The sequence below is a fragment of the Cherax quadricarinatus genome, unplaced genomic scaffold (genome assembly GCF_038502225.1).
Source record: "Cherax quadricarinatus isolate ZL_2023a unplaced genomic scaffold, ASM3850222v1 Contig648, whole genome shotgun sequence".
Taxonomy (NCBI): Eukaryota; Metazoa; Arthropoda; class Malacostraca; order Decapoda; family Parastacidae; genus Cherax; species Cherax quadricarinatus.
Window position 1 is genome coordinate 68004 of NW_027195674.1, and position 18832 is coordinate 86835.

The window sequence follows — 18832 nt, forward strand, 5'->3', positions numbered from 1 at the left end:
GGTTCGACTTACATCCATTTTGACTTGCTACCAGTTGGTCGGAACTTAACTCGGTCGTAAGTCGGATGGTACTTGTGCTTATAATTTCAGGGGTCCAGCAGTGAAAGGGTTAAGAAAGATTAGGTTTTGTCATTGCATGCAGCACATATCTATGACAATACTTTTGATACATAATATATTATGTGGCTTTTCATCCTCAAATTGCCAAAATATTTATCATAAAATTTAAAAAAAAAACGTAATTGACAGACACTAAATAAACCGAGATTCGTGATCACTGCATCAAAGTTTACTTAAAAACAACCAGTTTGGTTTCTAAACTAGATAAAAAGTTAAAATTTCTTGGCTAGTGTAATGTTTAGAAAGGCGTAAGTCACTGACAAACTTAGACTGAAATACAGTAAGCCTTCAATATAAGGCAGCTCAGTACAATGAATATTTAAAATTTTATGCTGCTCTGAGCCCAATATCAAGCTACCTTTGGTCCTGAAACTTACCAAAACACCCACTGTTTCCTAGAAAATGCTTCAAATTCACAGTTTTCAACCAAATACAAGATCAGAAGTTTTCTTTTCCCATAATCCACTGCATGAGGCATGGATATTTTTTTTTTACTGTGTACATGCCGCACATATCCGTTCTCTCATGTCTAGGCCAAAATTTACCACTAGCAGCATATTTGAGGGCACAGTGCTTAAAACATAGATCTGTGCAAGTGACACTGGTATCAGTAACATAGATCTACATAAGAGAAAGTGAAAGGGTTAATGTTAATGCATTATATATACATGTATGCAGTAGGGCCCTGCTTTATGGCGTTTCACCTTATGGCGTTCTGCTAATATGGCAATTTCGAATTATGACCAAAATTTGCTATACGGCGAGCGGTCGGTCAAATACGGCATGCCCCACCAGGTTTGTTTACATTCTTTGTGAGCCCAACTCTATTATGACTGAAAATTTTCAAAAATTTTAAGTGTTTTAAAGTTTTTGCATATTTTATATGTTCTCTGATGATTATACCTATGTTTACCTGTACCTAAATTTACTTACTGTGCTGGCTTGCAGGTACACATTAAAATCATCAAGAGTCTTTCTACTCAATGCCATATAATCTCTTGGGCACATTAAGTGTCGTATATCATGTTAATACGGTATAGACATTTCCATTAATCCATCTATGATATTTTTTCAAAATTATATAATAAATATGCTACGTAACATATAAGCATGATACACCCACAGTATAAAAATTGACTTAAATATGAGATTTGTTCACGAAGTGTTTGGTAACTTAACTAGAAATTTATTCCTTTCGTATGCCTTCACTCTATCTATAGCTATTCACGACCCTTGTTTGCCTGGAGTTTACCTGGAGAGAGTTCCGGGGGTCAACGCCCCCGCGGCCCGGTCTGTGACCAGGCCTCCTGGTGGATCAGAGCCTGATCAACCAGGCTGTTACTGCTGGCTGCACGCAAACCAACGTACGAGCCACAGCCCGGCTGGTCAGGTACCGACTTTAGGTGCTTGTCCAGTGCCAGCTTGAAGACTGCCAGGGGTCTATTGGTAATCCCCCTTATGTATGCTGGGAGGCAGTTGAACAGTCTCGGGCCCCTGACACTTATTGTATGGTCTCTTAACGTGCTAGTGACACCCCTGCTTTTCATTGGGGGGATGTTGCATCGTCTGCCAAATCTTTTGCTTTCATAGTTTACCTGGAGTTTACCTGGAGAGAGTTCCGGGGGTCAACGCCCCCGCGGCCCGGTCTGTGACCAGGCCTCCTTAGGTCAGTGTCCCAGGATGCGACCCACACCAGTCGACTAACACCCAGGTACCCATTTTACTGATGGGGAACATAGACAACAGGTGGAAAGAAACACGTCCAATGTTTCTACTCTGGCTGGGAATCGAACCCAGGCCCTCACCGTGTGAAGCGAGAGCGTTAACCACCAGATTTTCAGGTGCAAGTTCGGTACTAGTCCCTCTAGGATTTTCCAGGTGTATATAATCATGTATCTTTCCTGCCTGCATTCCAGGGAATACAGGTTCAGGAACCTCAAGCGCTCCCAGTAATTGAGGTGTTTTATCACCATTATGCGCACCGTGAAGGTTCTCTGTACATTTTCTAGGTCAGCAATTTCACCTGCCTTGAAAGGTGCTGTTAGTGTGCAGCAATATTCCAGCCTAGATAGAACAAGTGACCTGAAGAGTGTCATCATGGGCTTGGCATCCCTAGTTTTGAAGGTTCTCATTATCCATCCTGTCATTTTTCTAGCAGCTGCGATTGATACAATGTTATGGTCTTTGAAGGTGAGATCCTCTGACATGATCACTCCCAGGTCTTCGACATTAGTGTTTCGCTCTATTTTGTGGCCAGAATTTGTTTTGTACTCTGATGAAGATTTAATTTCCTCGTGTTTACCATATCTGAGTAATTGAAATTTCTCATCATTGAACTTCATATTGTTTTCTGCAGCCCACTGAAAGATTTGGTTGATGTCCGCCTGGAGCCTTGCAGTGTCTGCAATGGAAGACACTGTCATGCATTTTCGGGTGTCATGTGCAAAGGAAGACACGGTGCTGTGGGTTTAGTGCTTCTTTTTTATTATGATTATAATATCTTCTAACAATAATAATAACTTGTAATAATAATAACTTGTAATAATAATAACAATTTGTAATAATAACAACAACTTGTAATAATAATAATTTGCCAGAGCATCATTCCTTCTAAAAATTACATGAGAATGGAAGTGTTGGTCTTTGTTTATTCTACTGTATCAATGTGGAGACAACATGGACACAATGTAGTGTTTGTATTAGGGTATAATACAAACGTGTATAAACACACACCAGACATGTTCGCCTGGTTTGTTTACATTATGTGTGGGCAGGGTAGGACAGGAAGGGCTGCCTTAGCTGGCTACCAAACTTCCCAGACCTGACTTCCTACACATAAAACTTATCTCTTACCCTACACTAAGACTACAAATATTTTAAGGTAAGTAATGGGTGTACTGTGTGTGTATTATACGTTTTATTTTTTTAATGCCTAGTTCTATTGCTAACTTAATGCATGTTAGTGAAAATTTGTTATCTGGCATTTATATTCACTTATAAGTGAAAAAAAAAGGTGTTCTGTGCTTTGGCGATGTCTGCTTTCCGGCAGTAGCCTGGAACCTAACCTGCCGTATAAGTGGGGCCCTACTTGTTCCTGAAAATGCCGTGTTAGGTAAAAATCATGCTAAATGAACTGAAGAACTTATGGGAAAAATAGGGTTACATTTCTGGGAGCCCCCAAAACAGCCAAACAACTTTTATTTAGACCAATAGATCTTTCAAAAATAAAAGTGAATATGTAATTGTAGTTCATTGTCGTGATATATTACTGCTTGAGACTACAAATACAATAGAAATAATAGTATTTCTTACTTTAAATTGTGGGTAATGGTGTGTGTGGATGATTGTGGAGAGAGTGGATATGGATGGTGTGGCCCTACTGGGCTGAGGTGGATGGTTGATGGTTGCCAACAGAAGTGGATGGTAGAGGTTCTGGTACTGAAGTCGATGGTCGTATTGGAGTGTGCATAAATTCTGTAATAGTTCTCTGGGCTGTTTTACCCTGCAATACATTATACAGGTGATGGTAAGGCATCATCAGCTGGTCAAGACCCCGTTTTAAAGCACTGCTTCTAGATTTGTCAGGGTCCTCTTCAGTGAAAGAGTCTGCAACTTTACCAGTAATATGGAACTGCTTACATAACTGCTGCAATGTTAACTGTTTTCTTCAGGTTCTTCTTCATCTTCTTCTGTTATATCTCTCCCTTGTATCTGTGTATCGAGCTCTGCTAACATTTCCTCTGGACTCCTGTCTTCATCATCATCATCTTCTAAGAGCTCATTACATAGTCTTCATTCATATCTTCAAAGCCATCACCTGGTATTCTCATATTGTTGGTATTTTATACCTTCTTGCACAACCTGGTAATCTCCTTGCCAGCTGAACTATTTCCTGAACCTGATTCTCAGGCAAGGTGAAAGAATTAACCAGAGAAGGCCATAACTTCATTCCATGCACTTCTAGCATAGCTGATAGCATCTGCAATGTTAAATTTATTCCAGAAGGTTGGTACTGCCAAGTTGGAGTCAGAGTCCATTGATGCAACTAGTTTTTTCATAACTTTTTTTTGTGTAGTTACACTTGAATGACTTAATAACTCCCCGATCCAGTGGTTGTATTAAAGATGTTGTATTTGGAGGTAAAAATATAACTTTTACATGTGGGGTCACATCCAACAAAGCTTGTGGATGAGTACAGGAATTATCAAGAATGAAGAGACCTTGAATGCAAGGTTCTTGTTGTTCAGGTAAAACTTGACTTCAGGAATAAAGTGATGCTTAAACCAGTCAATAAATATTTCCTCTGTCATCCATGCTGACTGGTTTGACCTCCAAATTACTGGTAAGGTGTTTTTATCTACACCTTTCAAAGCACGAGGATTCTTAGAGCAGTAAATAACCATGAACTTATACTTGAAATCACCTGATGCATTACCGCAAAGGAGCAAGGTGAAGCGGTCCTTTGCTGCCTTGAAGCCCCGTGCATTCTTCTCTTGCTGACTAATATAAGTTCGTGTTGGCATTTTTTTTTTTTCAAAAAAACACTTGTCTCGTCAGCATTAAATACTTGATGTGGCTCATAGCCACCCTCAGAAATAATTTCCTGCAATTCAGCAGGAAAATTACTTGCTGCTGTATGATCAGCTGAAGCACTTTCACCAGAAAACTTAATATTATATAACTTATTATGCAATTTAAAGGCGTGGAACCAGCTTGTGCTAAACACACTCTTTTTCAGGCTTTCCTTCCTTATGACACACTGCTTTAAACAACTGTAAGGCCTTTTCCCTAATTAAGATGAAATTAAGTGGTGCACTTTTCTTTGTCTTTTGTTCAATCTACTCAAGCAACAAGTTTTCTGTTTTATTTACTTGTTGGGACCTACGTGTCATTCTTTTCATGAGATGACATTTTGGGTTATTCATTACACAAGCTCGTATATTAGCCTCATTCTTTTTAATTGTACGAACCGATGCTTCATTAAGGCCATAGGCCCTCACTATATCCACCACACGTGATCCACTCTTAAGCTTGTCTAATATCTCAATTTTCTTCGCAATTCCTAGACTTGAGCGCTTAAACCTTTTCTTGTCACTTTCTGCAACACTTGTATGCTTACTGGGTGCCATTATTGCTTGGCAGATTTAACAAATGGCAATGAAATTAAGAAAATATGTATGTATATAAACACAGCTAGGTTTCCGAGTATATCCGTCCTGCACACGTATGAACCGAACTGGAGGCTGGGAGCATGGTGGGGCTGGGTGTGGGTGGCAGGGGGGATGGCAGTAGGCCTCCCCCATTGACTTAATGGTATAACCCACTGCGGGCGACTGCATACTCAAAATTTTTTCCCCTACCACGAATCGTGTTAAATTGATCATACGACGTGTTACATAAAAATGTGTCGCAATTCTTCAGTCGTGCTATACTCAAATGGTGCTAAATAAATTCGTGCTAAATAGCAGTCTACTGTATGTACATGACATATGACAGGAATTTTCGTACCTGCAAACATATTTACATCTGTTTTTAGTTTTTTCGCTTGTGTTCAGTAATGCTCTCCTGCACCAGAGTCCAGCAGTAGTCAGTCATCAAACTGATGGTCATGTTCTCTTCATATCTATTCTCTGTGAGGTTCTATTTCATAGAAACTGTATGTGTTGGAGCAAAAATAACTTCAGCCTTGAATTCAACATCCCTGAATTAACTAGATTTGCACATGTTTAAATGTGAACTAAAGCCATTGTTGGCCAGTTATCCATTACTCAAACCCATCTACTGCTCTGTAAAATAAACCTGCCCACTATATTAATACTGTGATATCTTTGCAGAAATAGATTTACAAAAAGGTCTCATTACACTTTTCTTTTACAGTTTGGTGTTTACACTGTCAGTACTGTAGTAAACATACCATTTATTTATTTTATTTATTGCAGACCGAAGACAGTGGCAAAAGTACTACACTGTTTGAAATACTGAGTGCAACTGCTGTCAATAACAAGTTTAATGATGTCCACTGAACTGAAGTAATGAGTACAGCTATTATCTGAACTCTAAGTTTAATGATGCATATTATATTATCTGAAATACTGAGTACAAGTACTGTCAGCACTGTTTCAGTACTATTGACAGTTTGTGATGTGCTTCAGTTGTCAGTATTTGACTGTACTGTTCAGGAAATCTCATAATTTTTAACTTTTACATGGAATTAAAGTAACAGAAAATGTGGTACATGTACACATTATACTTAATACTGTAAAAGACCATTCAAAAGAATCCTAATTCATGACTGTCTATATTAAGTAACTATTTCTATATTCTTTCTGTCCATGAAACTATTATGGTAGTCACAATCTTACCCATACCAATACTATGAAAATATTAGTCATAGTCTTAGCCCAATTATGAAAAATCTTACTGCTAATATAAAATAATAATCTTTCCCCTGATATGAAAATAATAGTCCTATTGTGATTATGAAAATAATAGTCTTATCCTGATTATGAAAATAATAGTCTTATCCTGATTATGAAAATAATAGTCTTATCCTGATTATGAAAATAATAGTCTTATCCTGATTATGAAAATAATAGTCCTATCCTGATTATGAAAGTAATAGCTTACCCCTATTATGAAAATATTTATCATAATCTTTTCACTAACTTTCAAAAACCCGAGTATTAGTAATTTTATCTTATTACCTTGAAATATTCTTCAGATATCCTTATTCTGTCATCTCTTTGATTTTTTCATTGTAATATGCAGTGATGACACCACATGAATCAAGTTAATTAATAATTATATCAATAATCATGGAAAAAGAGTACTTTAATGAGACTCGGTTAATTGATAAAAACTTTATCAATTACAGTGCAATTATCAGTTTCTTTACTATTATAGTTTAATTATTGCAGTCATTATATGTAGTGTATAGTGATATAGAAAATAATTGTGTATAAATGCACTTAATATATGATGAAATAAGATTTTAGCTTTGTTTATTTAATATATAAAGTTACATGACCTGCCCCAACACCCACTAGCACCCTTTTAAACAACTTACATGACCTGCACTAGCACCCTTTTAAACAACTTACATGACCTGCACTAGCACCCTTTTAACCCTTAAACTGCCCAAGCAGATCTACGTTCACATGTGTAGTGCTCCAAAAGTAGATCTACATTTTTTTACATATTTTCAAATATATAACAAAAAAAAAGATCAGAGTTTTTTTACACGTTTTCAAATGTAAAAAAAAAAAAAAAGATTACTTTTTTACATACTTTCAAATGTTGAAAAAATGTAGATCTACGTTTGGACAGTTTAAGGGTTAAACAACTTACATGACCTGCACTAGCACTCTTTTAAACAACTTACATGACCTACATTGGCACCCTTTTAAACAACTTACATGACCTATACTAGCACCCTTTTAAACAACTTACACGACCTAGATTAGCACCCTTTTAAACAATTTACACAACCTACACTTGCACCAAATTAACATCATTCCTCTATCACAGTGGTTCCCAAACTGGGGGTAAATTACCCCCTGGGGGTAATTTAACCATTTTTGGGGGGTAATGGAGGGGTGACAGAAAAAAAGTTATGAATTCTGAAAATCAAGAAAACAATGCGGTACCTGGTATGAGGATTATTGTTAACTTTGTCTTAGTATATAAAGTTGTAAAGTAAACCTATTATAAGTAAGTAATAAAGTTAAACCAAATAACAATAAACATCAAAAACTAATATACAGTATTAGAAAAGAAGAAATATATAGCTAAGTGTGTGGAAACCCAAAAGTATTTTGACAAGTATGCTTCAGGACAAAAGTCGACCTGTCCAGTACGAGTCACTCACTTCCTGAGGCTGCCTCTATTTCACACTGTCAGTTTATCTGTGAGCATCAGCTGAGGTATGTATGTGTACTACCCTGTGCAGTATATAGTTAGTATTTACCCACTGTTACTGTGAATTTGTAGCTATTATTAATTTTATATATAATGTATGTGTGGTTCTTACATTTTCAATGGTTTTGCTAGGATTAGCAGAGTATGCGAGGCTGTATACGTTCACGTTTAGCCATATATATCAATAATAACAACATTTTGTGAAAGGGGTAACATGCTTTATGTGGCATGTTAAATTGGGTAACAAGCTGAAAAAGTTTGGGAACCACTGCATAGTATATCAGGACAATATACACAATTTTTAAACACATTCTTAACTTCTATTTCAGTTTTTGTACAGAGTAATTTTAAAACCTTATTAGTTCAGAAGAAAGCTCACACATTACCAAAACTTAAAATATTTTATATTAAAATTAAAAAAATATATAATATTTGATTCTAGATACAAACCTCTTTGTAAATGTTTTGTGACTTTTTTTCACATAAATTTGCATTGGTTAAAAAAGTTCACTTGAGAAGAATTTCCTATAAGTTTGGCAGTTTTTTTTTTTTTTTTAGAAAAGTCTTCATTGGAGACTGTATTAAATGTGAAACAATAGAAAGAGAAAATACAAAATGAGTACAGTAAGTCTGTTGTTATGTGAATTGCAGTAAGTCTATTGTTATGTGAACTACAGTAAGTCTGTTGTGTGTAGTACAGTAAGTGTATTGTTATGTGAGGTACAGTAAGTGTATGAAGTACAGTAAGTCTGTTGTTATGTGAAGTATGTAGCATACAAGGAATTACAAATTTATTTAGCTTTCAAAACTTGAAAAAAAAAAAAAAGACAACATGAAGGAAGCAAAGAAACTCCATAAGTGTCCTGTTTGTGAAAAAGTTTTTCCAAGTAATTCTAAACTCGTGAGACATAACAGTACTCATACAAGACAGAAGTCATATCAGTGTTCAATGTGTCTGAAAGACTTTATTAATAAATCCTCACTAACACAACATGAGAGAATTCATACAGGAGAGAAGCCATATCAGTGTTCAGTGTGTCTGAAAGACTTTACTTATCAGTCCTCACTAAAACAACATGAGAGAATTCATACAGGAGAGAAGCCATATCAATGTCCTGAATGTTTGAAAGACTTTATTAATAAAGCCAAACTAAAACAACATGAGAGAGTTCATACGGGAGAGAAACCATTCCAGTGTCCAGTGTGTCACAAAGACTTTAAACAACTTGGTCACCTGAATTCACACATGAGACTTCATACTGGAGAGAAGCCATATCAGTGCTCAGTGTGTACAAAATTATTTACAGTAAAATGTGCTCTGGTAAGACATATGCGTATTCATACAGGGGAGAAGCCATTTCAGTGTTCAGTGTGCCAAAAAGACTTTACAGAAAGTTGTCACCTCACTATACACATGAGATTTCATACAGGAGAGAAGCCATATCATTGTTCAGTGTGTCTGAAAGACTTTACTCATAGAACCTCACTAAAACAACATCAGAGAGTTCATACGGGAGAGAGGCCATATCATTGTCCAGTGTGTCTGCAAGACTTTACTCAAAGAAAATTATTAAAAAAACATGAGAGAGTTCATACTGGAGAGAAACCATATCACTGTTCACTGTGTCCAAAGCAATTTTCAGTAAAATGTTCTCTAGTGAAGCACATGACCAATCACACAGAGGAAAAAAAACATGAGTATCCAGATTGTAAGAAACTATTTTAAAATGACTTTAGTTAAGCACATGACACTTCATTAAGAACATAAACTATTAAAGTTTTCAAGTTGTCAAGAAGGCTTTTCAGTAGGAAAAAGTTTAGTAAAACATTTAAAAAAATTATGCAGGAGAAACACTATAGTTGCTCATGTGCCTGCAAAACTTTTAACGTAAATTAAAATTTGAAAATCACATGAGAGGTTACAACACAAACCAGCCATATCAGTGTTCAAGGTGCTTGGAGAGTTATTCCTATAAAACTAAGCTAGTAAATCATATGATAACTCATATATTTGAGAGAGAGTACATAGAAATGTGAAGGGCTTTAAAGACTTTTTAAGAAAAATCTCATCTTGCAAAACCTTATGTAACTCAGGTCACTTCATCAGGAAAATCCAAGTGAAATTGATGCTCTTTATTAGAAATATATGTGGGACATATTTAACATGTAGTAAAAGAACACAAATCTAAAATAATAGTCTGTTATCCTCTCCATCCTTACTACTTTCTGCTCTAGCAACACCCCCTGCCCTGCAGTGCTGTATGACCCTCATGGGTTTAGTGCTTGGTTTTGATTATAATAATCTTAACACTAAGACAAGACTAATTTTTTTTTTTATTAACACATCAGCCATTTCCCACCAAGGTAGGGTGGCCCCAAAAAATACTTTCACCATCATTCACTCCACCACTATCTTGCCAGAGGCATGGTTACACTACAGTTATAAAACTGCAACATTAACACCCCTCTTTCAGAGTGCAGGCACTGTACTTCCCATCTCCAGGATTCAAGTCCGGCCTGCCAGTTTCCCTGAATCCCTTCGTAAATATTACCTTGCTCACACTCCAATAGCACATCAAGTCCTAATAACCCGTTGTCTCCATTTGCTCTTATCTAACATTCTCATGCATGCTTTCTGGAAGTTCAAGCCCCTCACATACAAAACCTCCTTTACCCCCTCCCTCCAACCTTTCCTAGACTGACCTCTACCCCGCCTCTCCTCTACTACAGATTTATACACTCTCGAAGTCATTCTTCTTCGTTCTATCTTCTCTATGTGTCCGAACCACCTCAACAACCCCTCCTCAGCCCTCTGGATAATAGTTTTGGTAATTCAGCACCACCTAATTTCCAAACTACGAATTCTCTGCATATTCACACCACACATTGCCCTCAGACACGACATCTCCACTGCCTCCAGCCTTCTCCTTGTTGCAACATTCACCACCCATGTTTCACACCCATATAAGAGCATTGGTATAACTATACTCTCATACATTCCCCTCTTTCCTTCCAGGGACAAAGTTCTTTGTCTCCAGAGACTCCTCAGTGCACCACTCACCTTTTTCCACTCGTCAGTTCTGTGAATCACCTCATCTTTCATAGACCCATCTGCTCACACGTCCACTCCTAAATATCTGAATACATTCACCTCCTCCATACTATCTCTCTCCTACTTGATATCCAACCTTTTTGTTATCTTTTTTTTTTATCCTCATCACCTTACTCCTTCATATACAGGTCTCCCTCAACATTCGCGTTTTCAACTTTCGCGGGCTTCACACGTTCGCGAATTCCCAACTGCCAAATTCCCAACTGCCAAATTCCCAGCCACCAAATCATATTTAAGTTTCCCGCCACCCACGAGTCCCTACTACCCTCCCTCCGACCCCAACAACTTGCAGCCAGCCCTCCCACCACTCAGTGTGGTGAATGTTTTGTTTGTTCATTATTTGCTATTAAACTACAGTATAAATAATGTCAACCCATTCATGACTGAATATTGGAATGGCTATTCGGACAGGTATTGGACATCATATGTTTACTCTTGAACACCGCAAAGAATCAAACATTTCTGCTACTGCTGATAATAATAATAATAATAATACGATAGAATTGAAGGAAATTGTACAAAAATATGAGGGTTGAAACAGTGGTGGAAGAAGTGGTTGAGGCATCGTCAGTCAGTGTGCCTTTGTTTATGCTGGAGTGAGCATTAGTCTCCACACTCTTCCAGACATTTCACAATAATTCATTGTGTTTGGTGCTTGTAGATTGAGTGCAACTGGATCGATAGAGGCAGCAGTTGAGGCAGTGGTAGAGGCAGCAGTTGAGGCAGTGGTTGCGGCAGTGGTTGAGGCATTGGTATTTAATAAGATATATGTTATAATAATAATACATGTTACTATTAATAACATGTATTATTATTATTAACATGTTATTAAAAACCACTCCCTCAACCACTGCCTCAACCGCTGCCTCAACCGCTGCCTCAACCACTGCCTCAACCGCTACCTCTACCACTGCCTCTACCACTGCCTCTACCACTGGCTCAACCACTGCTTCTACCAATGCCTCTACCACTCCAGTCCCTCTTCAAGGGGGGCTCCTTGGCGTGGTGAAGAGGCTCTTGGTCTGAGGAATTAGACCTGTCGGTCTCCTTCCTCAGACCAAACCTAATTACCCCCAATCCCCCCCTTCCCTATCCCATCCTCCCCTTTTTCCTTTCTTCCTCCTCCTCCTCCCCACCCCTCTCTTTTGCCCTTCCTTTTTTGGCCTTTGGGATTTTTCCCACAGACGTGCTAGTTCCTAGGTAGGGGAAAGGGTACCATGGTTCATCCCATTCCGTTGAGGTTCTTGGCGGTGGCATAGTTTGCCGTGGAATCTGGATCGCCTAGGGATGTCCCAATCCCTCTCCAGTATCCCGGAGGGTGGCTTTAGGTGTCTTTCGGGCGACGGGTGTATCTCTGAAAGCCACCTTTCGGATTCCGGGGGTGGTGGCCGAAGGAGGTATGCTTTGTGGTGGATATCTGGCCGCCCTCTCTTTTGTCCACTGAGATAGCTCGTCAGATGTGAGGTTGCTATCCCGGATTGCTGGTTTACTGGCATGAAGGGTTTAACTGTACCTCTTGCTGGTGCTGTTTCGTCACCCGCTTCAGGTGCCGGGGTTTCGACTGACTCCTTTGATTTGTCTGACCTCAGCTCTCCTTTGACTATGCTTCTGGCCTCTCCCTCTATCGTGCAATGATTTTCGAATTGCCAGCCCATCCCACATCGGACCGACTCTGGTCCCACTTCTAAATGCCAACGACAATCTCCTGATGATGTTACTTCATTACCTTCCCATTCTACTCGGAAAAGACCGACAGGTCATGCACTCCCTCTCCACACTCAGTTTCAGACCATACAATGGACTAAATTCTTTACTTTAAGACCGACTTCTTCTACTGTCTATCTTTCCGACCATAGTATTGGCAAAGCGCTCCTACACCATGTTGGTACAGATATTTCCTTTCATGCTCTTAAGAGTGGTATGTGCATCATCACAGTCCAGAATTCTACCCAAGCTCATGATCTTTCTCTTCTTTCACATATCGATACTATTCCTATCATTGTCGAAAAACATCATTCCCTCAATTCTTGTAGTGGTACTGTTATTCTGCCCCATACCATAGTCCAACAGAATTTCCAGACATGTGGCAGTGACATTCTCGAACAGCTGGAACTCCAAGATCTCCCAGTTCTCAAGGTAGACACTTATGTTCTTCCTGCCTGCGGGCGAAGACAATACCTTTGCAATGTGGCTCGTTTAACTTTTGACAGCCGTGAACTCCCATCCTCTGTTTATGTAGCAGGACATCGGTTACAAGTTCGGAAGGTGATCCCTACACCGCAACAGTGTAGGAATTGCTGGCGATTTGGCCACCCAGCAAAATATTGCAGATCTATAGGCGAATGCCCAGTCTGTGGTGCCGATGACCATTCTAATACATCTTGCAGTCGACCTCCCTCTTGCCTTAATTGTCATGAGGCTCACCCTTCATACTCTCGCCAATGCCAGGTCTACTTAAATGAGTGGGAAATTCGTTGCCTCAAAGAGGCAGAAGGTCTCCCTTATGCTATGGCAGTTTCTCATCTCCGCCTCCAACCCCTCAAGGAAGGTTCCTTGATGTTGGTGAGGGGCTCTTGATTTAGGGAATTGGATCTGTGCTCCAGTTCCCCGAATTAAGCCTGAATGCCTTCCACATCCCCCCCAGGCGCTGTATAATCCTCTGGGTTTAGAGCTTCCCCCTTGATTATAATAATAATAATCCGCCTCCAAGGGAGACTACCCCGTGTTTCTTATTCTCATGTTTCAAAACGTCCCCCCACTTCTGGGGTCACATCTTCTGCAGCCTCCTCTGCGGTTGCCAGTCCCATAGTCACTCCTGTATCTAATTCTTTTGCTGTCCTGGGCTCAGATGTCCCTACTCCAACACCTCAGTCTGTCCTCACTTCTTTGTGTTCTTCCTCACAAACCCCAGTATCGACAAGACCTTGTACGACACCTCCTCCCAATCGTCCCTCTACTTCTCAGAGGTCCAACAAATCTCCTTTAACCCCTCCTTCCCTTTATCCACCTCCACATTTTACCTTCCCGGTCTCTGTACCTGGGTCTTCCCCTTTCACTGGCTCCGTTACAAGTTTCGAGGTTCATCCTCCTCCTCGTAATGTGCCTTCCTTCCTTGTCCCCTCCCAAGTTTCTTCCTCTTCTGCCACCTCCCAGGTTCTGCCTCTTCTGTCCCCTCCCACACTTCTCCAGTTCCCTCCACCCTATCGCCCCCCCTACCTTGGTACAGTCCATTACAGCTCCGATCTTTATTCAAACTACTCCTCTTTCCATCTCCAATATTGTCTCCCATACAACGTCTCTGAACTCCAAAACACTTGAAGCAATCTCTGAATATATTGCAGAGACCAAACTATCAATGGACACTGATCCACCCTCTATTCCTTCTCTTTCCTCTTCTCCATCTGTGCAACTCCTTTCTTCACAACGCACCGTTCCTTCGCTACTTGAACGTTTTCCTTTGCCACCGCATGTGGACTTTTCTAAACCCTCTAGTCCATAGGTACCCTTACCTGCGGATTTCAGGTATCTTTATCATTGCCAATCATGGCCTATTTACAGTGGAATATTTGCGGCCTCAGGGGTAATCGGGGTGAGCTTCAGATGTTGCTCTCCCAGTTTTCCCCTGTTGGTGTTTGCTTACAGGAACCAAAATTACACTCTGCTGTTATCTATCCCATCTCAGACTATAATTTATTGTATTCTTCAGATCCTTTTCCTGATGAGACCTTTAATGAAAGTGCCCTTCTTCTATGCACTGATATTCCGTACCATCAGCTATTTGTTCGTACTTCGCTGCATTACACAGCAGCCCATATCCACTTACATAGGTGGTATACACTCTGTTCTTGGTATCTCTCTCCTCAGGCATTATCTATTCCGGATATTGCCTTTCTTGTTTCGTCATTACCGCCACCACTTCTGTTACTTGGCTATTTTAATGCCCATCATTTCCTCTGGGGGGGGGGATCTCACTGTGATTCCCGTGGCATTCAGTTAGAGGCTTTTCTTGCTACCCACCCCCTCCATGTTTTAAATACAGGTACTCACACCCATTTTGATCCTCGGACTCATACTCTCTCTTGCATCAATCTCACAGTCTGCTCTTCCTCCACCACATTAGACTTCACCTGGTCTGTTCTCCTGGATTTACATGACAGCGATCATTTCCCAATCATTCTTACTTCCCCTTCATATTCACCACCTCTTCGTGACACATGCTGGCAATTTGATCAGGCAAATTGGAACCTTTACTTACAACTAACTGTTTTTAGTGAGGTTCCTTCTTCGTCCTCCAGTGATGAGCTTTTGCACCTCGTCCTCCGTTTTAACCGCAGCTTCTCATTCTATACCCCAAACTTTGGGCAGGCATTCTCAGAAATGTGTGCCTTGGTGGTCTCCTGCTTGTGCTTGTGCAGTACGTTTGAAACGCACTGTGTGGGGCAGGTACCGGTACAATAGAACCACGGAGAGACTTCTTGATTTTAACCCTTTGACTGTTTTCGACGTATAAATACGTCTTACAAGCCAATGTTTCTGACGTATATATACTCAATAATTCTAGCGGCTTCAAATCAAGTGGGAGAAAGCTGGTAGGCCCACATGTGAGAGAATGGGTCTGTGTGGTCAGTGTGCACCACATAAAAAAAATCCTGCAGCACACATTGCGTAATGAGAAAAAAAAAACTGATCGTTTTTTTGGAATAAAACGCCGACTTTGAGGTGTAATTTCGTATAGTATTTATCGTTGTATTCGAGTTTTCATGGTCTTAGGTGATAAAATGGAAAACATACTACAGAAATAGAGATGATTTTCATTACTTTTACGATGAAAACGACCTTGAAACTGAGCTCAAAGTAGCGGAAATGTTCGATTTTTACCAATGTTCAGGAGTAAATAAATCACACCACACGTCCAATACACGTCAACTGGGGAGTCTAATATTCTTTCACTAGTGCACTGATATTATTTATACCATTTTTACAATAATGCAGTCGTCTGCATAACAGTAAATTTTGTATTTTTTTGTATGAATAAAAAATCAAAATAGAAAGCAATAATAATATAAGAGGGGCCTAGAGATGTGACTAATGAACAGAGCATATGTTATTTTAGTGCCACGAATGTCTACCTTGTTTATTCTGGACCCTATTTTGAAATTGGCATCTTTTTTATTTTGCGTGAAATTGGCCAAATTGCCAAATTCTGACCACCATATTGGGTAGTCCAAATTAGTAAATGGGAGGTTTCTTGTACTAAGCTGATAGATAAAATGGAGTTCTAAAGAAATAGCTATGAGTTTGGTCAACTGGAACAATGGAATTGGCTGAAAATAGGCCTCAAAGTCGGCGAAATCGCCGATACGCATATGTCGCCGAGACCGCTAACTTCGCGGGAGTATAATTCCACGAGTTTTCGACCAAATTTCAAACTTTTGGTGTCATTACCATCGGGAAAATATTCTCTATCATTTCATAAGAAAAAATAATTTTTTTTTTTTTCAAAAATTGAGCGACATAGAATGACAGTTTCAGAGAGGGGCCTGAAACAGTCAAAGGGTTAAGCAGAAGTGTGTGATCGCTTGCCGTGTCATCCGTGATGCTAAACGCACTTGCTGGGAAGGTTGTCTCCACCATCACCTCTGCTTCCTCTATGAGTGCAGTCTGGAAAAAGGTACGAAAACTGAGTGGTAAATATTCTCCTGACCCTGCTCCTGTTCTGCGGGTTGCCAGTGTTGATATAGCAAACCCACTAGATGTTGCCAATGAAATTGGCAATCATCTGGTCTGTATTTCTCAGGGGCTCCATCTATGCCCCTCGTTTCTTTCCTCAAAGTCTGCCAGAGAGTTAGCACCCTTGGACTTTTCTTCTCTCAGAGAAGAACAGTATAATGTGCCTTTTACACTTCAGGAACTGGAGGCAACACTCTCAGCTTGCCGATAATCGGCAGCTGGGCCCGATGACATTCATATTCGTATGCTACAACATTTACATCAGTCAGCCCTTGCAGTCCTATTACGCCTTTTCAATCTTATTTGGTCACAAGGAGTTCTTCCACAGCTGTGGAAATCTGCCATTGTTCTCCCTTTCCGTAAACTGGGTACTACAGGACATGAAGCCTCCCACTATCGTCCCATTACTCTTACCAGTGCAGTTTGCAAAGTGATGGAATGCCTGGTAAATAGACATTTAGTGTGGTATTTAGAGACACACAACAGTCTCTCCACTCGTCAATATGGCTTTCGTAAGGGCCATTGTACCATAGACCCCTTACTACGCTTGGATACGTATGTTTGTAATGCCTTTGCAAATACCCACTCAGTTACTGCCATATTTTTTGACCTTGAGAAGTCATATGACACAACTTGGAGGTATAATATTTTGGCCCAAGCCCACTCCTTAGGCCTTCGAGGCAATCTACCATCCTTCCTTAAGAACTTTTTAACTGACAGACATTTCTGTGTTTGGGTTAATAATGTGCTCTCCCCGGACTTCATCCAAGCTGAAGGTGTCCCCCAGGGATGTGTTCTGAGCACAACACTTTTTCTTCTTGCTATAAATGATTTGGCCTCTAGTCTTCCATCCAATATTTGGTCATCATTCTATGTTGATGACTTTGCTATTGCCTGTGCAGGCGCTGTCACCTCATTACAGTTTCACTCCAGCATGCAGGTTGACCGTGTTTCCAATTGGGCCACCACACATGGGTTTAAATTTTCCAGTACCAAAACTCACCAAATTACTTTCACTAGACGCTCTGTCATCTCCGATCACCCTTTATACCTCTATGGCACCCGTATCCCTGAACGTGATAGTCAGGTTTCTAGGCCTCCTCTTTCACCGTAGGTTATCCTGGAAACCTCACATTACCTCTCTGAAGACAACGTGTCACAGCCGGCTGAACCTTCTTAACCCTTTGAGGGTCGACAGGCCCTCTCCGAAACTCGTTCTCAGGGTCGGCCAAATTTAAAAAAAACAAAAAATTATTTTCTCTTATGAAAAGATAGAGAATCTTTTCCCGATCATAACGACACCAAAAGTTTGAAATTTGATAGAAAACTTACGGAATTATGCTCTCGCAAAGTTAGCGGTCTCGGCGATGTTTACGGATCGGCGATTTTGCCCACTTTGAGCCCCATTTTCGGCCAATTTCACTGTACTAGTCGACAAAAAACATGAATATTTCGCTAGAACTCCATTTTTTCTATCGAATGGGTGCAAGAAACCACCCATTTATAAATTCAACTATCCAGTACAGTGGTCAGAATTTAGCAATTTTGCCAATTTCACACAAATTTCAAAAGATGCCAATTTCGGAATAGGGTCCAGAATAAACAAGAAAGACATTCCTGGCACTAAAATGACATTTCCTCTAGTCATTAGTCACGTCTCAAGGCCCCTCTTATATTCTTTTGCTTTCCACTTTGAATTTTTATTCTCACAAAAAATATAAGATTTACTGTTATGCAGACTACTGCATTAGTGTAAAAAATGGTATAAATATTATTGGTGCACTTGTGAAAGAATATTAGACTCACCAGTTGACGTGTATTGCACGCTTGGCACGATTTGTTTACTTTTGAAGTTTGGTAAAAATCGAACATTTCTGCTACTTTGAGCTCAATTTCAAGGCACTTTTCATTGTAAAACCAGTCAAAATCATCTCAATTTCAGTAATATGTCTT

At 39.8% G+C, this 18832-nt stretch overlaps 1 protein-coding gene across 2 annotated transcripts in view; it reads left to right on the forward strand.

Moving 5' to 3' along the window:
- The window catches only part of LOC138851449 (zinc finger protein 570-like), a 46686-nt gene extending 36466 nt beyond the window's left edge, over positions 1 to 10220 (forward strand). For both annotated transcript variants that reach the window (XM_070080587.1, XM_070080586.1), the window contains exon 2: positions 6060 to 10220. In XM_070080587.1, coding sequence (XP_069936688.1) covers positions 8870 to 9763 — 894 coding nt within the window. In that variant the 5' untranslated portion in view covers positions 6060 to 8869 and the 3' untranslated portion in view covers positions 9764 to 10220. The remainder of the gene's footprint in view (positions 1 to 6059) is intronic.
- The last annotated feature ends 8612 nt before the right edge of the window (positions 10221 to 18832 follow it).